Source organism: Spermophilus citellus, assembly GCF_964194105.1.
Source record: "Spermophilus citellus genome assembly, chromosome: 7".
Taxonomy (NCBI): domain Eukaryota; kingdom Metazoa; phylum Chordata; class Mammalia; order Rodentia; family Sciuridae; genus Spermophilus; species Spermophilus citellus.
This window is the reverse complement of record NC_138188.1, coordinates 29,601,040-29,627,246: the sequence shown is the minus strand read 5'-3', so window position 1 is coordinate 29,627,246 and position 26,207 is coordinate 29,601,040. Positions and strand designations below refer to the sequence as shown.

Sequence of the window (26,207 nt, the reverse complement as noted above, 5' to 3'; positions counted from 1 at the left end):
GGCTGCTTCTGCTTTTTTTTCTCTTACTTGCATCTGCCTCCTTTGCCTTTTCCTTTGTAAAAGAGTAAGTCCCTGAGTGTCACCCTCAAGCATTCTGCAGGCTGGATTTACTTGGAGCAACATTATGAGACTTAAAAGGAAAAGATCTTAGAAAGCATCCTTCTTTCTCTGTCCAGGCGCAGCAAGCTTTATTGTGTTTCTTGCTCCACATAATGTCTGAGTGTCAGTCAGTAAGGAGGGTATACTTATGGTGCATATCCTGAGCACTTTGCCAAATGACCAGATCATCGATTTGTTCCACTGTCCACTGGAAAGAAAGGTGGAACTTCATTGTACCTTGAATTCAAAAGAGGCTCTCACAATTCCTACCAAAGCCACATTGCGTTTCTTACCCATCTCTCACCTCCTCCCATCCCAATGCTGAATCTCTGTATCAGTCAACTTTCTATTACTGTGACAAAATACCTGAGATAATCAACTTTGTAAGAGGAAAGATTTATTTTGGCTCACAGTTTTGAAACTTTCATCCAGGATCAGTTATCCCATTACTTCTAGGCCTATGACAAGGCAGCATACCAGGACAGGAGCACATAGTAGTGAAGGTCTGTTTAACTGATGGAGGCCCAGAGCAAAGAGAGAGGAATTAGAGGAGCCCAGGTCTGTATATTCCCTTCAAAGGCCTGCCCACAATGACCTAACTTTCTTCTATGGGGCTCTACCTTCTAAAAGTTCTACCCACCCACCCCCCAAGAGCGCCACAGGCTGGGGATCATTGGACCTTTGGGGCACATTTAAGATCCAAACTACAGTAGTCTATCATTGGCCCTCTGATGAAACCTGCCCTAATTTCTTCTTAACCTCACCCCTGTATCTCACCTCTGTGTCTCTAGTTACCAAAGAAAACACTCAACTTGGCCATTACTTCTTTTTAGCAGAGCAATTTAGTCCCCCTTTACCTCTTCCATGCTGATCTATTCTAATGCATTCTTTCATCATCAAAGGGCTTATTTTATTAATTGTTTCTTTAAAAAAAATTATCTAACAAATTCTCTACATTTAAAGAGAGAGAAATGGCTAAGAAATTAGTTTCTCTTTAAGAAAAAGAAAAAAAGTCTTAGCAAATGTGTTTAATTCCAACTAACCTCATATTTTAAAAAATATTATAAACATGGATTATTATTTACTCCCAAAGAGTAAATTTGGGAATATTGAGGGAGCCAGACCATGATATACCTTTGAAGACTTATTAGCTTATCTTCATTTTTATTTGAAGCAGGTAATTAATATAATCAGTGGATTGTAGACAGAGAAGTTCCAAGGGAGGCAAAGAGACCGGGAACATATTGTAGTAACACAGATTAGGAAGAGAAGGCTGCAGTCAACAATATTTAGGAGATAGAATGGAGAGGACCCAATGTGTGAGAGTGAGGGGAAAGAGGAATATTGGGAAGGATGCCCAGTTTGTTGTTTGTACCCATGGGATGGGTATTGGTACAATTCACTGTTGCAGAAAATAAATGAGCAATCAATAAATGAGAAATAGCTTTAGTGGAAAATTTGTTTCATTATGAACAGATTCCATTGTGGATCTGTGGGGCATCCCACATGATATGGGAACAGGTTACCAGTCAGATTTTTCAGGCAGACTGGACAATAGGAGATGCATTCTTGAGAAAAGACAAGGCTGCCTCTTTGAACCCTGATGTCCTGGGGGAAGCGTCTAAGTTAAAGTTCCCACAGGCTGCCTTTATCCTATTTGAAGTCTGAGATTTCTTTGCTGCACAGCATTGGCTTAAAATATAAAAGTGATGTCTAAGTGCTTGAGACTTTAGTCCAGCCACTACCCTTCAAAAAAAAAAAAAAAATAGGGACTTTTCTCTTCACCTAGGCCAAGCAGAGGGATCGCTGCTGATTTGATCTAGTCACTCTACAAAGCGTTGCTTGGACCCCCAGGATTAAGCCTTAACAGAGTTAGGAGGAGCCCTCTTGTTAGAAGTGAACAATTGCAGCTTGTATGAAATGGATGCGTGATATTTACCAACATGGCTTATTGGTCCCCAACTTTGATCCATTTTTCTTGTGGGTACAATTAAAGGCTTCACTGTTTTTCCTTTTTATTTATTTTTGTTGGCAATTCTCTTTTATCATCAGACAAAAAAAAAAGTACAGAAAGAGAAAAACGTGATCATCATGGCCCCATTCATATTACTAACAGAAGGTCTCATTGTGAAAGCAAAAGATTTGGGCTCAGGCATCCAACTCCAGCTATAAACCAGGGACTGTCTATGATGGGGAAGAGCACCAGAATTAAGGCAGGACACCTGCCTTCAAGTCCTGGGTTTTCATTCACCAGATGGACCTTTTAACAAGTCACTTTTCTCCTTTGTGTCTTCCTGACCTACCTGAAAAAAATGGACAAATTATTGTAGATGCTGCTGCCTCGTAGAACTGTTTGGAGAGTGTAGGAACAAAAGACCAAGTAAAACACTGTGGAATCTAAAAAAAAAAAAAAAAAAAAAATACTACATCTTACATGCTGCAACGCCAGACTGCTGAGCTTTTGTTGGAAAACAAATGTCTTTCATCTGCTCTTCCTCATAAAGTTCACACTGCCTTCAGTTGTTGTGGAAACATTCTTAATTTAAAAATAATAAGAAGAATAACTCTTCTGTCTTTTGCAGTGCATAGTCTGGGACTGGGACTCCAATGGCAAGCATGACTTCATTGGAGAATTTACCTCGACATTCAAGGAGATGAGAGGAGCAATGGAGGGGAAACAGGTACCTGGCAAACCACCTGGGGTGCTGCCCCAGACACCCTCTGGGATGTTTCCTTAGCACTCAGCTGCAAATTAAACTGCCAGAGACTAAGCATCTAAGTATGAGTAAGTCTGATGAAAAGGGACTGTGGTAGAGGTTGAGTCTAGACCTAGCCCAACCTAAAGCACTGTGTGACCTTGGTCAAGACACTGCCCTTGAAGGATACATTTTCTCCATCCCGTAAGATAGACAGGTTGAATGACAGAATTTCTCATTTCCTTTAGGTTGGTAGTCTTGGAAAAGTGACTTAATTTCTCTGTGCCTCATTCTTACCCAAAAAACTGAGGGTGATAATTATATCTATATTATAATCTATATTATAGACTTTTGTGATGATTAAATATAACAGTCCACATTATACACTAGCAGAGCACCTGTTCCATAGCCTCCTCTTCCAAAATACCAGCTCTTAGTTTCTTAGTGGTATTATTTTTTTCTTTCTTTTCTTTTCTTTCTTTTTTTTTTTTTTTGATACTACATTTCCATAACTTGGTGGCATCACATTCAGTGCTTTGAAGAAATTATTTGAATTCTCCAAACTTTCATTACAGGCACCGGGTTTTCAACTAGTTCATTAATTTTACTATTACACACTTGATATCAAGACATGCACCCAAACACTGCCACACAACACAAAGACACATTGCACCACATAGAAACCTAAATCCCTCTTTTTTTTCCCCTCTCAGACACACGCACACCCTTAAACATCAGTCAGTAACTGTTGTTTAGCGTTAACCATGCAACCTCTTGTCCTTGTCCAGTGTGCGTCTCCCACCTACCAGCTATAGTACCTGAGTCTTTTTGCTGGAGGGCTTCTTCTGGTTGCTAGAACCTGCTTTGCCCATGCCCAAAGCAGGCAGGAAGTATGGAGGAAGATCTAACACCTTCTGGAAGTAGCCCTCAACAAACAACTAATGAGAATTGGGATGTAAATGCCCCAACTCTCTTGCCCTTCAGATAGCAAAACTCTTGAGGCATGTGCTCTGTGTGGTTTTCAGGGTTCCCCAGCAGGAAAAAGCCTAGTTGCCCACAGTGTCACTGACTTGATGACCTACCTTTCCATGGCTGCCTCCTCTAATTCCCCACTGAATAGGTGTATCCTGGTGTTACCTGCCAGATGACCTGTTTTCACTTATATCCCTGCCTAAGAGTTTACTGCTGCGGGAAATCATCCCAAGACACCTGCCATTCTTACACTAAGTCTACTGACCCAACAGAGCAGACAGTAGTGACATCAGAGCACAGGGCTCAGTGTCTTGGAGAAAGTCTCTTCCCTTAGAGTTAAGATCATGTGAATGGTCTGGTCAGAAATCCTGATTAGAGATGATTTCCCAACTCCTTTTTCTTCCTTTTATTTTCTTGGGGGGCAGAGAGGCTGTGCTAGGAATTGAACCCACAGTCACACACCCACCCCAATTCATTTTTCAAGTTCCCTCTTTCAGATGTAAAGCCAGGATAAAATCAGATTGGATGGGAATTGACTGATAACCTTTCGAGTTAGAAGTTGAACATGAATCAGATCCACTTGTCCAATGTGTACCTTTGCTCTGGAAATTCAAGGGCAGCTATCCACTTAGCTCCTGCAATGGCTCCCATGTGTGTTCTTATGTCCCAGATATTGCAAGCAACGTGTCAAACATGCAGAGACCTCCCACAAGTAGGCATGCGGAGTTTCAGGGCCACGATTACAATCAACACTACGTTATAAGTAAAGTCACTCTCAGGATAATAAGAAATATAACCAGAGAAATTGTTACTCCACTTAATGTACAGTAGTTTCAGGCCCTATTGAGCTAATAAATCAATGACAGTTTATCAATACCACCTGCTAGAGTTGTAAAGGGTTTTATAAAGTTCCTGCCTTGTTTACCTCCATAAATAGAAATAGTCAAATCAATCAATATGGGAAACATTTCATCTTTGGGCTCCTGAGAGGGTATTACAAGTGAGATTGTAACAATATATCATATTTTAAAACCACCAAAGCCTGATGCTTTCAAACAGAAAGAAATCTTTAAGTGTCACTGATGAAATGGAACAGATGCTACTACACCTTAATATATCACTAAGATACCAGAACATTTTAGTTCAGCCACACAGCCCATATTTTAACACATTTGCGCACAATGGGAACTATTCTTTATTGATTTTACATATTTACTGGGAAGTACCTAAACTCCAGGAGCTCTGTCAGGCTCTAGTTATACCATGACTGACCACCTTGACATTATCTCTGAAGCATACAGACTAGTGGGAGTTGGGGTAGAACATAAATATATGCAAATCATGTCCACAAAAAAATAAAAATGCAGTTACAACTTGTTGTAAATTTTATTTAAAAGCTGAGCCAGTGTTTTAGTCAGTTTTTTTCACTGCTGTGACCCAAAGACCCCACAGAACAACTGTAAAGGAGGAAAAGTTTATTTAAGAGCTCATGGTTTCAGAGGTCCATAGACGGCAGGCTCCATTCCTCAGGGCTTGAGGTGAGGCAGGACTTCATGGTAGAAGAATGTGGCAAAGGGATCCAGCTCGCATGGTGGTCAGCAAGCTGAGAAAGAGACTCCACTCTCCAGATACAAAATATATCTCCCATAGCCACACCCACAATAAACCACTTCCTCCAGCCATATCCTGCCTGCCTCGAGTTACTGCTCAATAATCCATTCAGGGATTAATTTACTGATTAGGTTAAAGCTATGAACAAATCATTTCTCCTCCAAACCTTCTTGCATTGTCTGATATGTGAGCTTTCGGGGGAAACCTCATGCCTAAATCATAACAGCCAGTTTAGGTACAAAAGTATGTGCTGCAAGAGATAATCCAAAAAGGCAACATTTAAGTTGAGGTCCTTGAAGTATGAAGAGAAGCAAAGGGTGTATCAAGTGAGAAAAAGGCCCAGCAGGCAGAGGGAAGAGCATGGGTGAAGGGTGGAGGCAGAATAGATCTTCATGTGGTTGAGCACTTGGAAAGAGTCCAGTGTATTTGGAGCAGAGAGAGCGAGGGAGCCATGCATGAGCTGTGGTCAAATCAGAGCAGAGGCCAGCAAAAGCAGATTTTGGTAGATTCTTCTAAATGCCATGAGGGTGCACTCACGTGGTTATTTAAATTTTAATTAATTAAAATTAAATTAAAAATTCAATTCATCCGTCATGTTAGCCACATTTCAGGTACTCAATAGCCTCCTGTGACTGGCAGCTACAATCTTGGATGTGCAAATGGAAACTATTTCTATTGAACAGCGCTTCAAAGGGTTTTAAGCTAGAGGTGACACGACTGGTTTTAATTTTTTGAAAGCTCGCTCTGTCTATTGCATAGATAATCAATTAAAGAGTGGCAAGGGAGTGAGGCAGGGAGATCTGTTAGGAGACTGTCAGGACTGAATAAATGGTAATGGAGATAGAGACAAATAGAGAGATTTAAGATACGTTTTGGAGATGGGAACCATAAAATTTGTTGAGGAATGGGATACCAGGGAGAAAGGGAAGGAGAAAAAGGATGATGTAAAGATGCATTGATCCTGGAAATAAGGAAGTTTTGTGGCAGGGATGTGCAGTTTGTGAATAAAATTAGAGAATTAGGTTCTGGAAAAACTGGGACTCAGGGGTGAAGCTGGCCTATAAGTGAATTTTGGGAGCTGCCAACAAATAAAGGCTATTTAAAGTTGACAGAAGGTATGAGTAACTGGGAGACAGGAGAGAAGAGAGGTCAGAGGAGGTTTCAACCCTGAGGAACCTCAGTGAGTAGCATCAGAGGGAGAAAGAAGATGGTACCATTCAAACAAACTTCTTGTACAAGTCATGGTTCTGGATTAATTCTTGAGTGCCCTTCATAAGCACCCTTAGTTTAAAGTGGCCCAAGGGAAGATTGTCAAGCCCAAATGGGGGATCCCCCACAAGACCCTCCTAGAGGGAGGCCAGGATTTTGAGTGACACTGATGCCAATGTGAATCCCAGAGCCAGCAGTTACCACCTATATGACCTGGGCACGTTTCTTCTCTTCTGTGAGCCTCATCTTGGACTCATAAAAGTAGGTTGTGAGAAGAATTAAGTGGGATTGCTGAAGTAGAGACACCATAGGTGTGACAACTTCATTCCCAGACAATGCAGTTTACTTAGACCTGGTTCATTAGCCCCCCTACCACCCCACAGGTACAAAGGCCCTAAATACCTGCAGATTTTGATTCTGCTTCTTTGGGAGCCCTTGCTTGGCTAAACTAACTCATCCTACACTACCAGCTTATCTTCGTCTGAGATGAAAGTGAGTCGACTTTTCATGGATGAATATTACAATCCTTAATAGTATTTATAATCTTAAGATTTCATCTCACTCTAGTCAGAATGGCAGTTGTCAAGAACACAAATAACAATAAATGCTGGTGAGGATGTGGGGGGAAAGGTATGCTCATACATCATTGGTGGGACTACAAATTAGTACAACCACCATGGAAAGCAATGTGGAGATTCCTCAAAAAAACTAGAAATAGAACCACCATATGACCCAGCTATCCCACTCCTTGGTATTTATCCAAAAGAACTAAAACCAGCATACTACAGTGATTCAGCCTCTTCAGTTCACAATTCACAACAGGCAAATTATAGAATCAACCTAGATGCCTGTTGATAGATGAATGGATCAAGAAAATGTGGTATATATGCCCAATGGAGTTTCACTCAGCCACAAAGAAGAATGAAATAATGGCATTTCTGTAAATGAATGGAAATGGAGAAAAATGTGCTTAATGCAATAAGGTAGGCTCAGAAAATCAAGGGTAAAATGTTTTCTTTCATATATGGAAGCAAGAGCAAATGCACCAAAGAGAATTTTACCTTTATGTCTATATATAGAAAATACCAATCAGAAATAAATAAATAAAAGAGTGAAAGAAAGATCAGTAGAGTATAGGAAGGAGAATAGAAGGAGAGAGGAGAAGAAGGAAGGAGGAGAATGGGGAGAATAGGAATTGAAATCAAATTCCTTGCATGCATGATTTTGTCAAAATTAACCCAAATACTATGCATAATTATAATTCTCTAAAAACAATAGAACTCGGAACTCAGGAGACCAGCATAAGCTTTTTTACGCAGTGGAAAAAACTTCCCAGGTCTTTGCTAATGTCACGTTGACCAAAATAAGTCACATGACTAAGCTCAGCCCCATTCTGGGATGGAATTATAGAAACACATGGGCACCAAGAGGAGTGGATCACTGGAGGCTACTAAAGTGTCAGTCTGCCCCTCTCACATTGGCCTCAGAAACTGCTTCCTATAAGGCACTTCTAATTATCAAGGGGTGAAATTTTGTCTCCTTGGTGGAAATCCCAGGATCCAACTCCCAGAGGATGGTGGGCAGGAGCATTTAATGACTCTTGAATGTTTGTCTCGCGGTTGATTTAGTCCCATGAAATCTGGAGGCTGGAAAGGTTGAAAATTATTCTTCTACATTTCTCCTTAACTCCCTAACTTCTCAGGTCTCAGCCATTCTTATCTCTCATAGGAGTCCCTTTGGAGATCAATTATGCCACTGTTGTAACACACGTGAATCCACTATTTCAGGCTTCAGTGAAGTCTGGCATAAACTCATCAGTGTTCTTACTAACATTTGCAGCCAACATTCAATGCTCCTCACTTTTCCTACCTTTTCAGCAAATTCCCAGGTGCTAAGACTTAGCACTGTGTATCACTCACCTGTATGTCTGCAGGTCTCCTATTTTCTCTGTTGTTTAATTGGACCCTATGAATAGTAAGCATTTACTGTGTGCCAGACACTGGCCCATAATTATTACATAGATTAATCATGCAATTATCAGTATAATCCTATGAAATAGATATCATTCTAAGATCCATTTTCTAGAGGAGTTGCCTAAGGCATAGAGGAATCAAGTCATTTGCCAAAGGTCACATAGCTGGGAAATGAAGGAGCTGGAATTTGAACCAGGCAGTAATAATAGAGTCTCACCCTGTCATTCAACCTTACTGTTCCCCTCGATGCAAGTGTTACTATCTAAACCACTCATCAGCCCTCCACCTCAGTGTGTCCACAGAAGTATCCAACATCTTGGCCTCATTAAACTTGACTCGACTTCCTCCTGGGCAGCCTCTCAAGCTATGACCCTTCTTGTTGCAGGTGCAGTGGGAGTGCATCAATCCCAAGTACAAAGCCAAGAAGAAGAATTACAAGAACTCAGGCATTGTGATTCTGAATCAGTGCAAGGTACGTAGGCAGCCCTCTCTTCCAGGAGTGTGAAGCTAGGTCTGTCTGGAAGGAACAGTTCAGGCTATGTGATCAGAGGGAGAGAGTGTGACAATGAAGAGAGCTTTTTTTAAGATAAGGAGAAGGAAAGGAGAAACACTGGGGAATGGCGTTGGCCAAATTGTATTGTTATATGGTGTGCATGTATCGATATATGATAAAAAAAAATCCAACCTTTATGCGCAATTATAATGCACCAATAAAAATATGGGAAAAATCAGAAATTTAATGTATTAATGGATACACAAAGAGAGATGTAATCATAAGTGCCTTGGAACCAATCACAAATGCCAATGCCACTATTCCCACCCCCAAGGACACCACTTGCCCTCAAAGACAAGGGAATCCCGGTCACTGGTTAAGCTCCTCTCTGTTCAGGAAGATACCCAAGTAGATAGCCAATATTTCTAGGACACTTACTATGTCCCTCACTATATAGGGACATGTTCAGTGCTTTATATGTGCTACCTCACTCAAGCTGAAAGGGACCGTGTGAAAAAAAATCATGGAAGAAGATTAAAGGACCTAGAAATTCCTCCTAAAGAGGTTCAACTTTGCAGAAAATTCCATATGCTAATAACTAAATCTCTTAAATTACATCTGAGAATAATTCTGCTGCTAGTTCGGTACTTACTATGTAAGAGTAACTTCAATAAATTCTATGTAACTGTCACCACAAGCCTTTCAAATGAAGTAATTCAAGTAGCTCAGAGTCATGCAAGTGCTAAATGTAACAATGGAGATGTTAAGATGTCTACCTGACTCTACCATATGCATACACACACACACACACACACACACTCACACACACACACACACACACACACACACACGGAGATGGGGGTGGTGTGGGGGGGCGGTGAGAGATGCTCCTCAATTTATAATGGGGTTATATCCCAATAAACCCATAGTAAGTTGAAAATAGCATGAGTCAAAAATGCATTTAATACTTAATACATATAAACTACCAAACATAGCTTAATAACATAGTACACTGTAGACTATTGGTTGTTTACCCTCATGGTCTTGTGACCAACTGCAAGCTGTGGTTCTTTGCTGCTACCCAGCACTGAGAGAACATCATACTGCATCTGCCTAGCCTGCAAGATTATCAAAACTCAAGGTATGGTTTGTACTGAAAGCAAATTACTTTTAGAACTTCAAAAAGTAAGTAACATCACAAGATGAGTCCTTATAAATTAGACACTGTGTGTATATCAGGTCACTTCTCCCAAACTAGTTTCTCCATGGCAGCCAACTGCTGCAGGATCACATCCTTATATAAGGACAGTAAAGGAAAAGGTTGGTTGGTCTGATTTAGGTCACATGCCCACCCTTTGAGCCTATCATTGAAACTAACTATGCCTGGAGTCATTGTTTTATTCATTTTTTTAAATTTTTTTTATGCTTTGGCATATTTGGGCTTTGTAGATCCAAGAAGGAACTGCCACACCCCTTGCTGTCCAACATGCCTTTGATATGCAAACCAACCAATCTGGAGCCCATACCCTCAACCACCCTCCTTATTGAACTCTCATACATCATGCCCACTCCCTCTGCATTACGTCATCACAGGGACAGGTTTTAGATAACTAGAGACAACCTGTAGTTCAAAGTCTGCTGAAAGGATTCAAACTACACAATCCTAAGACCGGTTGACTGCTTATCCTGCCTCATCCATTCTCTCTTGTGAAAATCACAATGAAGGCTTTTATCCACACTTTCATCTCACTCCTTCCACTCCCCGACTGACCCCGATGTTGCCCACGGGGCCCTCCTATGTGCTATGGCATACCTTCTACCCTGTGTCATTCATCTAATCATACCTATACAAATCAAATCCTGGGTATACTCAAAAGAGCCAAGTGACCATGCCTGTGCCCAGAGAAGCAGGAGAAAGATATAGATGAACCAATTCAATGGTTATCCATCTCCTTAAGGTGACTGTACATTCTCTGTTCTGACCTTCCATCTGAGAATAATTGAGTTGATCTGATAATAAAGCACTCAGATGCCACTGCTGTTCAATCACTCCCAAGATCTTACCTCCTTGATACTCTGTCAAGGAAAGCATGCCATAAGAAAGCCAAGAATAGGCACTATCCAGAGGACTCAGTGATCATCAACTCCGGGAAAAACCTGCCCATAGATGTGTGCCACCAGGAGGTGGGATCTCCAGAGACCAATACAGGATTTCATGTCAGTCTCTGAGAAGCTTCCATCAAATGGAATCTGAGAAGTGAAGGAAGAGAATCAGTTACTGGCTGTCCAGTAAAAGGGTCCATTCTGTAAGGTCCCTGGCTGCAGCTAACGCATCTGTTTCTTTCATCAACTGCGTAGTGAGTGCTCAATAAATTCTTGTTGAATAAATGAGTAAGTGAATATCACCAAGAGTCAAGCAGCAGAATCTTTTTTTTCTTCTCCAATTTCTACTTATTTTCTTATTGATTTTATTTTTTAAAATACACGACAGCAGAATATGTTACAATTCTTATCACACATATAGCCACAATTTTTCATAAAGTATGTTCACCCCAATTCATGTCTTTATACATGTATTTGTTTTTTGCATTACAATCCTTATTACACATACATACCACAATTTTTCATATCTCTATTTTTTTATAAAGTAGGTTGAAACCCAATTCGTGTCTCCATACATGTACTTTGGATAATGATGTCCATCACATTCCACCATCCTTGCTAACCCACTGCCCTCTTTCTCTCCCACCCCTCTGCCCAATGTAGAATTCATCTATTTCTCCCATCTCCCCCTCCCTACCCCACTATGAGTCAGCCTCCTTATATCAGAGAAAACATTCAGCATTTATTTTGGGGGGATTGGCCAACGCCATCCATTTACCTGCAAATGCCATGATTTTATTCTCTTTTATTGCTGACTAAAATTCCATTGTGTATATATGCCACATTTTCTTTATCCATTCATCCACTGAAGGGCATCTAGTTTGTCTCCATAGTATAGCTATTGTGAATTGTGCTGCTATAAACATTGATGTGGCTGTGTCCCTGTAGTATGCTGTTTTTAAGTCCTTTGGGTATAGACCAAGGAGAAGGATACCTGGGTCAAATGGTGGTTCCATTCCCAGCTTTCCAAGAAATCTCCATACTGCTTTCCATATTGGCTGAACCAATTTGCAGTCCCACCAGCAATGTATGAGTGTACCTTTTTCCCCACATCCTCGCCAACACTTATTATTATTTGTCTTCCTGATAGCTGCCATTCTGACTGGAGTGAGATGGTATTTTAGAGTAGTTTTGATTTGCATTTCTTTGATTGCTAGAGATGATGAACATTTTTTCATATATTTGTTGATTGATTGAATATCCTCTTCTGAAAAGTGTCTGTTCAGGTCCTTGGCCCATTTGTTGATTGGGTTATTTGTTTTTTTGGTGCTTAGCTTTTTGAGTTCTTTATACCCTAGAGATTAGTGCTCTATCTGATGTGTGAGGGGTAAAGATTTGCTCCTAGGATGTAAGCTCTCTGTTTACCTCACAGATTCTTTCCTTTGCTGAGAAAAGACTTTTTAGTTTGATTCCATCCCATTTATTGATTCTTGGTTTTAGTTCTTGTACTATAGGAGTCTTATTAAGGAAGTTGGGGCCTAATCCCACATGATGAAGATTAGAGCCTACTTTTTCTTTCTATTAGACGCAGAGTCTCTGGTTTAATTCCTAGGTCCTTGATCCATTTTGAGTTAAGTTTTGTGCATGGTGAGAGATATGGGTTTAATTTCATTTGTTGCATATGGATTTCCAGTTTTCCCAGCACCATTTGTTGAAAATGCTATCTTTTCTCCAGTGCATGTTTCTAGCACCTTTGTCTAATATAAGATAATTGTAATTTTGTGGGTTAATTTCTGTGTCCTCTATTCTGTACCATTGGTCTAACAGTCTGTTTTGGTGCCAATATCATGCTGTTTTTGTTACTATTGCTCTGTAGTATAGTTTAAGTTCTGGTATAGCGATGCCACCTGCTTCACTCTTCCTGCTAAGGATTGCTTTAGCTATTCTGGGTCTCTTATTTTTCCAGATGAATTTCATAATTACTTTTTCTATTTCTATGAGGAATGTCATTGTGAGTTTGATTGGAATTGCATTAAATCTGTACAGTGCTTTTGGTAGTATGGTCATTTTGATAATATTAATTCTGCCTATCCAAGAGTAAGGCAGATATTTTCATCTTCTAAGGTCTTCTTTGATTTCTCTCTTTAGGGTTCTATAGTTTTCATTGTATAGATCTTTCACTTCTTTCATTAAGTTGAATCCCAAGTTTTTTTTTATTTTTTTGAGGTTATTGTGAATGGGGTAGTTTTCCTCATTTCCTTCTCAGAGTCTTTGTCACTGATATACAGAAATGCCTTTGATTTTAAGGGTGTTGATGTTATATCCTGCTGCTTTGCTGAATTCATTTACTAGTTCTAGAAGTTTTCTGGTGGAGTTTTTTTGGGGGTCTTCTAGGTATACAATCATATAGAATCATATTGTCAGAAAATAAAGCTAATTTAAGTTCTTTTTCCTATACATATCCCTTTGATTTCTTTCATTTGTCTAATTGTTCTGGTCAGTGTTTCAAGAACTATGTTGAATAGAAGTGGTGAAAGAGGGCATCCCTCTTTCACAGTTTTTAGAGGGAATGCCTTCAATTTTTCTCTGTTTAGAATAATGTTGGCCTGAGGCTTAGCATAGATAGCCTTTACAATGTTGAGATATGTTCCTGTTATCCCTAGTTTTTCTAGTGTTTTGGACATAAAGGGGTGCTGTATTTTGTCAAGTGTTTTTCTGCATCTATTGAGATGATCATATGATTCTTTAAGTCTATTGATGTGATGAATTACATTTATTTATTTCCTTATGTTGAACCAACCTTACATCCCTGGGATGAATCCCACTTGATCATGGTGCACAATCCTTTTGATATATTTTTGTATTCAATTTGCCAGGATTTTATTGAGAATTTTTGCATCTATGTTCATTAGAGATATTGGTCTGAAGTTTTCTTTCCTTGATGTGTCTTTGCCTGGTTTGGGGATCAGGGTGATATTGGCCTCATAGAATGAGTTTGGAATTACTCCCTCTTTTTCTATTTCCTGAAATAAATTGAAAAGTATTGGTGTTAGTTCTTCTCTAAAGGGCTTGTAGAACTTAGCTGTGTACCCATCCAGTCCTGGGCTTTTTTTTGGTTGGTAAGCTTTTTTATGGCTTTTTCTATGTCCTCACTTGATATTGATCTGCTTAACTTGTGTAGATCTTCCTGACTCAATCTGGGCAAATCATATGACTTAAGAAATTTGTTGATGCCTTCAATGTCTTCTATTTTATTGGAGTATAAGATTTCAAAATAATTTCTAATTATCCTCTGTATTTCTGTAGTGTCTGTTGGGATGTTGCCTTTTTCATCACATATGCTGGTCATTTGAGTTCTCTCTCTCCTTCTCTTCATTAGCGTGGCTAAGGGTCTGTCGATCTTATTTATTTCTTTTTTCAAAGAACCAACTTTTTGTTTTGTCAATTTTTTCAATTGTTCCTTTTGTTTTGATTTCATTGATTTCAGATCTAATTTTAATTATTTCTTGGCTTCTACTGTTTTTGCTGCTGGTTTGTTCTTTTTCCAGGGCTTTGAAATGTAGTATGAGATCATTTATTTGTTGACTTTTTCTTCTTTTAAGGAATGAACTCCAAGCAATGAATTTTCCTCTTAGTACTGCCTTCATAGTGTCCCAGAGATTTTGATATGTTGTGTTTATGTTCTCATTCACCTCTCAGAATTTTTAAATCTCCTCCTTAATGTCTTCTGTGACCCATTGTTCATTCAGTAGCATATTGCTTAGACTCCAGGTGATGGGGAAATTTTTTTTTATTTTGTCATTGATTTCCAATTTCATTCCATTATGATCTGATAAAATGCATGGTAGTATCTCTATATTTTTGTATTTACCAAGAGTTGCTTTGTGGCATAGTATATGGTCTATTTTATAGAAGGATCCATGTGCTACTGAGAAAAATTGTATCCACTTGATGCAGGTTGAAATATTCTATATATGTCAGTTAAGTCTAAGTTATTAATTGTGTTATTGAGTTCCATAGTTTCTTTATTCAACTTTTGTTTGGAAGGTCTGTCCAGTGGTGAGTGGTGTGTTAAAGTCACCTAAGATTATTGTGTTTGTCAAATTGACTCTTGAACTTGAGAAGAGTTTGTTTGATGAACACAACTGCACCATTGTTTGGGGCATATATATTTTGTTATGTCTTGTTGGTGTATGGTTTCCTTGAGCAGTATGTAATGTCCATCTTCATCCCTTTTGATTAACGTTGGCTCGAAGTCTATTTTACTTGATATGAGTATGGAAACCCCTGCTTGCTTCCGCTACCATGTGAGTGCTATGATTTTTCCCAATCTTTCACCTTCAGTCTGTGTATGTCTTTCCTATCAGATGAATCTCCTGTATGCAGCATTTTGTTGGATCTTTTTTAAAATCCAATCTGCTAGCCTATGTCTTTTGACTGGTGAGTTTAAGCCATTAACATTTAGGGTTACTATTGAGACATGGTTTGTATTTCCAGCCATATTTGTTTATTTTTGTTATTTTTCTTGAATTGGTTTTCCTCTTTGATTAGTTTTTCCTTTAGTGTACTACCTCCCTCAAACAGCAGAATCTTAAAGAAGCAAAAATTAAGACCAAAAGTCAACAAAGTACATGAGAACCCAGATGATGGTAGCTGGCAGGAAGCAATGATCACGTGGGTTCCAGCATAGAACAAAAGGATGAACTGTGCAATCCAGACTTCCATAATATGAATCCCCAATCCCACCATCTACTAGCTTTGTGGTCTTAACCTTAATTTCCTCATCTATAAAATGGGCATAATGACAATAGTAGTATAATCTCCATAAGGCCATTCTAAGAATTAAGTGACATAAAATATGTTAAGTACCTGATACACACTAAGTACTCAAGAAATGATAGTCATTGTTGTTTATGGCAGGAAAAGGATTTAATTAACAGCAAATTGTCAGTAAAAGCCTTCCCAGCTAATTGAATCTGAAAGCCACCAATCTCGATGACCCGAATATTAAGAATGTTACCAGTCCTGGGACTTAGGCACAGGAAAGAAAGACTGAAGCCCAGTTTGAGACAATTATTGATTCCAAAACAGAAGTAACCTTTGAAAATATAGTTTGAGTTTCACCCCAGAGGCAGAAGTTGATTAAAATCATATATAAACCAAAACAAAAGAACAGGGAATGGATATTTGCAGCCCTCACAGGCTCATCGGCATTGACCTTGGTTTCTTTCTCTCTTCTAATGGAACAAAAGCAACTCACCCCTTTGGTGCCCACAGATTTCTTTCTGTTCTTTCTTCTGGTTTAGCAGCCCATCCATAAAGTTTAGGCCTTCACCCTGCAAGGAAAAAGATGGTGCTGTTTTTAAGCTGGTTTCCTCTCCTCTTACACAGATCCACAAGATGCACTCCTTCTTGGACTACATCATGGGTGGCTGTCAAATCCAGTTTACAGTAAGTTGATTGTTCGTTCTTCTTCAGAGGGAAAGAAGGGGGAATGGTACTGGGTCTGTTAAACCCAGGGTCAGTTTTGTTCGAGTCTCCTTGCTGATGTCGTGTGTGGAATCATGTTTCACAAATGAGTTTATGCTCCTATTTTCTCCAGTGCATAGGATTCTCAGCATCATAGCAGGATTCTTGCCATGCAATCTCAGATGATCTGAAGAACCCTCCTGATGCTTTCCCTTCCCTCAGTAACCCTATGAGGAATGAAATGTAGGTTGCCAGATTTCAACACTTGGTGAAAAGCATGGGTAGGAAATGAGTCATGCTAGTAAGAACTAAAACAGATGCCTTAGTTGTGCTCGAGTGGCCAGAAGACAAATACCAGTGTCATCCATGAAGGTTAGTGCCAAGGGCTTATCAGTCAATAAAAAGGTAAATTCCAAAGATTGGGGAACCAGGTTGAAATCAGGCTGAGAAATAGAATGGATGTCTAGTCTTCACACATGAATTGATGATCATCCATATATAACCTGTGAGTTCATGAGATTTATATACTCCTAATGTATATGGGGTAGGTGACCTGGGTCTTTTTAAAGTCCCCAGGTAGAAGTTTGTGAGACCATCTGTCCAGGAACCACTTGCTTTCATTAACTTCACATTTAAAATCTTCCTAGGCTAGGGCAAATGTAACCTCCAGAAAAAAAAATAATAATCCCCAGAACCAGATGGCAAAATAAAGATATGCTAAAACCCATGGGAAGGCAACATGAACATAAATCAGAGAGATACAATCTGTACAGTGTTTGTTTCTCAACTCACAGAAGCACACACATGGAACTAAGTCCTCTTTAGTTCCCTGGCCTGCCTCAGACAGGTGAGAAAGACATGGAAAATGGGTTTAATTTTTTTGTACAGCTTTGGGACCCAAAAGAGTCAACAAAACTAACATACCTGGGGCCAGAAATAGTGGTGCTCAAAGGACTAAAAGAGGGAATCACAAAGGGTAATTCAAGTGGTCATTTGATAGACCCAAGTTTTCTTAGCTAAATGCTTATCTGTTCCACTCCAGAAAAGTCTACCTATGGTCTGCCTAAACTCAGGGCACTGCTCACTTACTCTTGAATACTTTTTTTGTGTGTGTGGTACTGGGGATTGAACCCAGGGCCTTGTGCATGCTAGGCAAGCACTCTACCAACAGAGCTATACCGCCAGCCCCTTACTTACTCTTGAATACTTTAAAGGAGCTAATTATTTGGTCACTTGTCCAAAGCCTAAGATTCTCTAATGATCCAGTGGCCCATCCCTCCTACATGCACACTGGCACTTACAGAAGGTAGCGAACAGGTTTACTGTGGGCACACAACTAACACATCTGTTTGGTTGGTTCTTTGCTGTTCCAGGTCTATACAAATGGAAGCAGGGAAGGGAGCAAGGTCATAAATGACAACTACTGGAAATAGTTTTCCAAGATGTTAGGCAAAGGAACGATTTCAGAAAACTATTTATAGGTTTTTTCAAGGGAAAGCTTTATTGATTTCAGTTTGTTTTAGATTCTATAGCTCCTATGCTCTTGAAGAACTTTTTATTCAACCTTCAAAGGCATGCTTTGCCCTTGGAATTGTGCTGCAAAGAATCAGCCCCCCAAAACCCAAGAGTTTAATCCCAAAGCATTCCCAGCTCCCTACCCTGAGTCTTGGATATCCCAGTGGCCTGACAGACACAGGAATGTTGCCCTTCATTCTTTGTTTTCTCCTTTCTCACTTGGCTAATTTTCCCCAAATGGAAGGGGAAGTGTTTGCCACCAACCGTACCCCAGTTCTGAACTGAGGGCCACCAACCATACCCCAGTCCTGGATTCTCATCCCTTCCAGTGCCAACTGAGGGACTCTGGGGTATTTGAGTGAAGAGAGCAGTATGCACCAAGGAATGAAAAGATAAGAAGAACGTGCAGATAAATGCTGAGAGAAGGGGGACAAGTCATCAATAGTTCCTGCCACAAAACTCTTCCTCCTGCAGAGTTGCAGGCTAGAGACTCAGAAGAGCATTGCTAGGTATTCCATGTTGAGTGTGCTGTTAAAAAAAAAACATCCTAGTTACCTCAATGTCATTTTCCTCCAAAATTAATCTGCTTTCTCATATAAAACTTATTGCTCAAGCAGTACAATCTAACATAAATTATAAATTATAATGCAAACAGTAAAAATTAACATATTTAATTTGGTCTAGAAGTGTTTGCTTTCTTCCCAGTAATTCTAGTGAAGCCATGTAGCAACATGAAAAGGAAATGGCAGAGATGAGAAGAGAGGCGAAGAGGGCTTCCTAGCATGGAGAGGGATAGAGGGGAGAGAGGAGAAAAGTGTTTTGTTGCAGTAATTCTTTTTTTTTTTTTTTGGGGGGGGGGGTACTGGGGAGTAAACCCAGAGTGACACTTTACCACTGAGCTACTGAGCTACCCCAGCCCTTATTTGTTTGTTTGTTTGTTTGTTTCTAGACAAGTCTCACTAAGTTGCTAAGGCTAGCCTGAAACTTGCAGTCCTCCTGCCTCAGCCTCCCGAGTTGCTGGGATCATAGGCATGTGCTACCGCTATGGGCCCTCTGACCCTCCTTGAGCCAAAAATTCCCATTGGCACATGATAGGCTCCATGGCTCCTGAGCAAACCCAGTAGCTTTAGTCGACACAAACTTTCTGTTACTCCGGAGAATGACTTTCAGGAGCCAGAGGTAACATGTGGTTCTGAATGTTCTCCATTTGCTCCTCAGGAGCTATTTCTCCTTCTCCACTTCTGCTCTCTGTGCCCCAGGAGAGGGACCTCTGAATACACTAGCCAGGCTCTCCTGCTCTTAGCCTTTGATTGGGTTTGGCAAGCAAGAGGCTCCAATCAGAGATCAAATAGGAGATAACAACCAGGAATAGTCATTCCCCCAGCTTTCTGCCTGCCAAGCTGTGGCTTGGCAGCAGCCTTCTTCCTCTGCTGAAGGCAACAGTTCCCACCAGGTTCCCTGTCCTGCAGATAGTTCTAGTAATTGCTGAGTTCTCATCATTGCTCCTTCCTACCTTTTCTGGTTGGTTTCACCTTAATTGTTGTCAATCATCTCTTTCCAATGAGTTGTTTGTTTCCGATAGAGACTCTGACCAGCACAGATGACATGCAGGAGCTTAAAGAAAGCTTAAAGCCGGGTACAGTGGTGCACACCTGTAATCCCAGGGACTTGTAAGGCTGAGGCAGGAGGGTCACGAGTTCAAAGCCAGCCTCAGCAACTTAGCCAGGCCCTGAGAAACTCCATGCTATTAAAAAGTGCTGGAGATTTGGCTCAGTGGTTAAGTACCCCTGGGTTCAATCCCTGGTACCAAAAGAAAAAAGAGAGAGAGAGAGAGAGAGAGAGTATTAAAGATGAGATATCCTTGTCTTTAGATGCGAGGCTTCTCAAAATATTTTTGTTGAATTGTAATCAATCAAACCCTAAACCTTTAAGGGAACATAAATTGTAGGAAAAGAAACAAATTGAATGGTTATATATGATACTGGGCTTTTTGGATTTTTTAGAGCACCTTCATGAACCTAAATATTTATGCACATGCACTTATATTTTCCAATGGCAAATACCACGACCTTATTTGGGTTAATATGAATAAGCAGGATATATTTAGGGGGATGTTGGAAAGCATTTGGGGCTCCAAACTTGAGTGGATTTGAATTCCAAGGTCATTTGGTAGATAATGGAATGTCCAAAAGGATCATGAACATGGCATTGAAGCCAGTAGCAAATGCTTTAGAGAAGTAAATCTGGGGCCGGGGGCGGGGGGCGGGGGGTGGCTGGGGTTGTGGCTCAGAGGAAGAGTGCTTGCCTAGCATGCATAAGGCACTGGGTTCAATCCTCAGCACCACATAAAAATAAAATAAAGGTATGTGTCCATCTACAACTAAAAATAAATGTTTTAAAAAAAAAAGAAGTAAATCTGGGAATGTTTGCTAAAAGGTATTGATGATGGTCAAGGGAGTATAAAATATGGAGTAAGAAAAGACTCAAGCCCACCACAACAGGCCTGGTGCAGGTCAGGGGAAAAGGCTGAACGAGTATGGCACCAATAGGAAGAGGTATTGTGGGAAGAGACAATAAGCTGGGGTCTATGACACAGTGAGGAGACTGAAAGCAAAGAGCATGATGAGTTCATGAAGAAGCGAAGAGTTTTTTTGCCTTGCTGGCAGAATATGGCCATCTTGTTCATGTAAATGCACAAGTTAAGAGGAACTTGAGGATGAATTTGGTTTTGGACATGTTGGAAGTACTTTCAGGTATCCCGGTGCAGATGGTACTTATAAATATGAACCTAGGTTTCAGGAAAGATGTGGAGCCACACCTGCATGAGGCTGGATCACATGACCAAGGAGAAGAATGCAGAAAGACAAGGGACTTGAAGACAGGAAATTGTAAAGGACCTCCATCTGCTGGCCGGGGGCGGTGAGGGGGAGACTAGTAAGAGAAGAGGTGCCAGTGGAGCAGAAGGTCTAGGAGGAGCCAGGAACTCAAATGCCCAGGAGGAAAAAGTTACAAGATCAAGGGCAACAATCCTATTGGACTAAAGAGAAGAGAGAGGGTAAAGAATAACAAGCCATGACTTGGTTATATGATGAGAAGATACATGGCCTCTAAAGGACAAAAGAAAAAATTTTAGCAGAATGAGATAGATGAGACCCTGGAGTTAGGGAGGAAACAGAAGGCAAGAAACTGAATACAGAAGGTCTAAGTACTAGTTCAAGAAAGTTGAAGGTGGTGGGGTTAGGCCCCAAGTTCCTTAATAAGACACCTATAGCACAAGAGTTAAAACCAAGAATCAACACATGGGACGAATTCAAACTAAAAAGTTTTTTCTCAGCAAGAGAAATAATATGTGAAGTGAATAGGGAGCCTACATCCTGGGAACAAATTTTTACCCCTCACACATCAGATAGAGCTCTAATCTCTAGGGTATATAAAGAACTCAAAAAGTTAAACAAAAAAAAAAAAAACCCAATCAACAAATGGGCCCAGGACCTGAACAGACACTTCTCAGAAGAGGACATACAATCAATCAACCAATACACGAAAAAATGCTCACCATCGCTAGCAGTCAGGGAAATGAAAATTAAAACTACTCTAAGATACCATCTCACTCCAGTAAGAATGGCAGCCATTATAAAGTAAAATAACAACAAGAGCTGATGAGGATGTGGGGGAAAAGGTACACTCAGACATTGCTTGTGGGACTGCAAATTGGTGCAGCCAATATGGAAAGCAGTATGGAGATTCTTGGAAAACTGGAAGTGGAACCACCATTTGACCCAGCTATTCCTCTTCTTAGACTATACTCAAAAGACCTAAAAATGGCATACTACAGGGACACAGCCACATCAATGTTTATAGCAGCACAATTCACAATAGCTATACTATGGAGCCAACCTAGATGCCCTTCAGTGGATGAATGGATAAAAAAAATGTGGCATTTATACACAATGGAATATTATTCAACACTAAAAAATAACAAGATCATGGCATTTGCAGGGAAATGGATGGCAGTAGAGCAGATTATGCTAAGTGAAGTTAGCCAATCCCTAAAAAACAAATGCCGGATGTCTTCTCTGATATAAGGGAGGTGACTCAAAATGGGGTAGGGAGGAAGAGCATGAGAAGAAAATTACCTCTAGATAGGGAAGAGAGATGGGAAGGAAAGGGAGGGAGAGTGGGAATTCCATGGAAGAGGGAAGGAGACCCCCTTCGTTATACAGAATACAAGTATGAGGGGAAAAAAAAAGAAGTGGGTCACATTAGATTGGGTAGAGAGAAGTCATGGGAGGGGAGGAGAGGGGAAGGGGGAAATGGAAGAACAGCAGAATAATAGACATTATAATTGCTGTGGGTATATATGTGACTGTATGACCACTGTGATTCTGTAACCTGTATTCTCAGAAAAATGAGAAATTATACCCCATCTGATTCAAATGTATGATAAGTCAAGATCATTGTACTGTCATGTGTAACTAATTAAAACAAATTTTAAAAAATGAAAAAATAAATAAATAAAAAGACCTGCCATATAAGAAAGAAAGAAAGAAAGAAAGAAAGAAAGAAAGAAAGAAAGAAAGAAAGAAAGAAAGAAAGAAAGAAATTTGTAGGCAAAGGGAAGGCAAGGGGGAAAAACAGTATGGCAGTTCAAGAATTCAAAAAGAGAAGGTTTTAGGCTTGAATCTGACCTGAGCAGAGGAGAATGCCCCATGAAGGGAAAGAGAGAAGAGATCCTAAAAAGAGTCCTTGTCAACGATTCTTATTATTTTTGGCCATCTAGACACTTGAGAATCTGATACACCATCCATATCCACTTGCTAGAAACTGCATACACCCAACTTTGCACACGACTTGGGGAGGTCAAGGGCACCCCTGAGGACAACCTTCCTACATCATGTGAATCCTCGAGTCATAAGAACTCTAAAGCAATGTTGCATCTCAGTCTTGGAAGAGGTGAGTCAGGTGAAACGGAGACTACAGGGAAAGAGACTGGGTTTGGCACGTGGCACCACAGCTAAAAATAAAACCAGATACTAGAATTTCACACACGAGATACAGAATTATAGACTGCATGGAAGAGGCAGGCACCATAAGGTATTTGGAAAGGAAATGGTAGAAGAATTAAAGGTTCCCTTTGAAAGATACTGCTTTTTCAGGTGCACAAAAATGTTCATTGTAACAAAGATTTTTCACAGAGACAAGCTGTAAGCAACTTCAATATCCAGCAAAAAGATAGCGGAGATGCAAATTTCAGTACTGTTGTGCTTTCTTTAAATGGACCATGATAAAGCCATTTTTAATTATAATGACAAGGATTAGGTAATAACATGAGGCAATGGTTATGATATAGTGAAAAAATAACATAAAGAAGAGCTATTCTGTGATCACAACTATATAATATTATACACACATAGTGCATATACTAAAATTTGGACATACTACAGTACATACATAGTACATATACTAAAATTTGAGTATGTCTCCAAGAAATCATGTGTTAGAAACATAATTCCCAAAGCAACAGTGTTGGGTAGTGGGGTCAAGTGGGAGGTATTCAGGTCATGCGGGCTCTATTCTCTTGGATGCAAGAATATTGACTGCAAAAGGGCCTGAGTCTGAGAAATCAGTGGTTATATGATGCCAGCACTGCGCTCTTTGACTTCCCAGCTTCTAGATACATGAGCCCAATAAATCTCTGTTAATTGCAAATTATTCAGTCCATGTTATTCTGTTATAGCAGCACAAAATCAATGAAGACAGTATGTGTGAAATAACTAGAAAAGAAAAATTAATAGAATCCTGAGTGGTAACTTTTTTTCTTGCTTGTGGATGACATTTGTCTCATTTATCATTTTTAAAAATTCAAAAAAATCATATTCTCTCCCTGATCTCTGCCTTCATTTAATAATATAATATGATATAATGGAATAAGCTAAATTTGGCTTCTCCCATCTGACCTTCAAGCCTAAAAGTCAGATTACATATTTAAAGGTTCTCTTGGGAAATCTTTTTTTAACCCAAACACATTTAATGCATCTTGTGTCCACACCAGGTCCCAGTTTAAGTTCTTAAATCCTTCTTATATATTCGAGATTAACCACTGATGGATTCTCAGAAATACAAGTGAGCCCTGCCTCCTGAGCCCTTAGGCAAAGCCAGGACATGGGTTGAAGAGGGAGATGTTTTGCCATTTCCAGGAAATGAACCAAATGACCTCAGAGGTCTTTCCCTCATTTCCTGTTTTCTACCCTTCCTTATAAAGTGTTGTGGAAATAGAAAGGAATAAGAATTTATCCTATCATTTAAGAAATGGCCTGATTTGGTTAGAATGTGAGATGTTCAGTGGTAAGTTCAGTGGTAAAATAATTAGATTATGAGAGGTGTGGTCTGGTCGGTCCATCTTAGTTTGAATGGACTGACTGGGTAGTAACTGTAGTCAGGTGGGGCATGACTAGAGGAGGTGAGTCCCCGGGGAAGTTCCCTGGAAGGATTCTTTTTCCCTATCCCCTCCCACCTCCTCTCTCTGCTTCCTACCCACTATGAGATGAGCGTCCTCCACCATGAACTTCCGCCATGATGTTCTGCCTCTCCTTGGGCCCAAAGCAATGGAACCAGCCAACCATAAACTGAACCTCCAAAACCATTAGCCCAAGATAAACATTTTCTCCTCCAGGTTGGTCTCGGGTATTTGGGCCACAGTGACAAACAGCTAACACATGGCCCAAAATAAATAATATCTCCACCTACAAGGCTCTTTGCACGAGTCCAAATTGTGTACAAACTTATTTTAAAAAGATACCCTAGAATATGATATCATAAAGGCTGACCGCAGGTGATAAGAGATGGAGCCACTAACCAGAGGCTGCTTCACAATGGCTGCAACATTAACAACATTAACAGGTTCCGTGAAGGCAAACGATCTGAGGAGCAGGGTTTTGAAAAACGCTCATCATTGCTTCTAGCCTTTTGCCAGGAACAGCTCCATGAACTGGGGACTCGGTGGCATGAAGAGAGCATTTTTGCCTTCTTCACAAGGTTTTGCAAATCTGCTCCACAGCTTTGTTTAATAATGAGAGTGGCCTCCTGGGCAGAAGGAAAAAGCAAATGGGCGCCTATTCCTGGGCTGCCCGCTGAGAAGATTGGAGCACATACCAGAACCACAGGTTTTCATAAATGCTGCATATCCCAAAATGAAAATGTGGCGGTTCGGCAGGCTCTCCAGCACTCTGGAGTCTAAGCGTCTATAGCCACCCCCACAAACTGGGCATTTTTCAGTCATTTTCTTGCTTCTATTTCTCAACTCAATCCCCAATCGTTCACTGCCTCCCTGTTGCTTTCTAAAATAAATCTAACCTTTCACTCTGTTCCCTTTCCACTAATGCTAACTTTAAAGAGCACAAAGAATTCCTGGGAGAAGGCCACCTCCTGAAGATAGATATTTTACCTCTAGCTTCATGAAGGAGATTTTTAGAAACTATCACTTGCCAGGAAAAGGAAATCTTTCAGCTGCCATGTACTTAAAACTGTTCATTTAGTCACATGAGAAAAAAATATTTTTTTAATGAGCCATGAGAACTACAGAAAGGACTGGAAAGTAATCATCTTTGTTTTACTGGCTTTGTCATCAGTTAATTTTTTTTAAGTCGATACCTCCCCCAGACCTACTGCAGAATCTCCTGAGCTGGAAATAGCCTCTCCAATTTTTGTAGACCCTGGGGCCATTCCCATGGGAAAAGTGGAAGCCCCCAGAGTGTTAACTGCAGGGGGAAGGGAAACTTCCAGAAGCCACATCTGTGAGTCTATAGAGCACCACCAAGAACAGGCAACCGCATACTGATCTTCTAACTCTGGCTTCACATTCTTCCATTATCCTCAAAAGTGGTATCTTCTTCCTCTATGGCTCCCCAAAGTCTGCCTACCCTTTTTCCATAAATGACATCCAACTCCACAATAAATAAATCACCAAATCCTTCTCATTTCTACCCTTAATGTCTTCAACCACAATCCCCCATCTCCACATCGTCTCTGCCCCACCGTAGTGTGTTAAAAATTAAGAGCTTATTCCAG

At 40.2% G+C, this 26,207-nt stretch overlaps 1 protein-coding gene across 1 annotated transcript in view; it reads left to right on the top strand.

The window, feature by feature from the left end:
- CPNE4 (copine 4) overlaps positions 1 to 26,207 on the top strand; it is a 450,966-nt gene that overhangs the window by 392,011 nt on the left and 32,748 nt on the right. Inside the window, exons 8-10 of the mRNA XM_081301802.1 lie at positions 2,682 to 2,780; positions 8,946 to 9,032; positions 16,548 to 16,607. Coding sequence (XP_081157928.1) covers positions 2,682 to 2,780; positions 8,946 to 9,032; positions 16,548 to 16,607 — 246 coding nt within the window. The remainder of the gene's footprint in view (positions 1 to 2,681; positions 2,781 to 8,945; positions 9,033 to 16,547; positions 16,608 to 26,207) is intronic.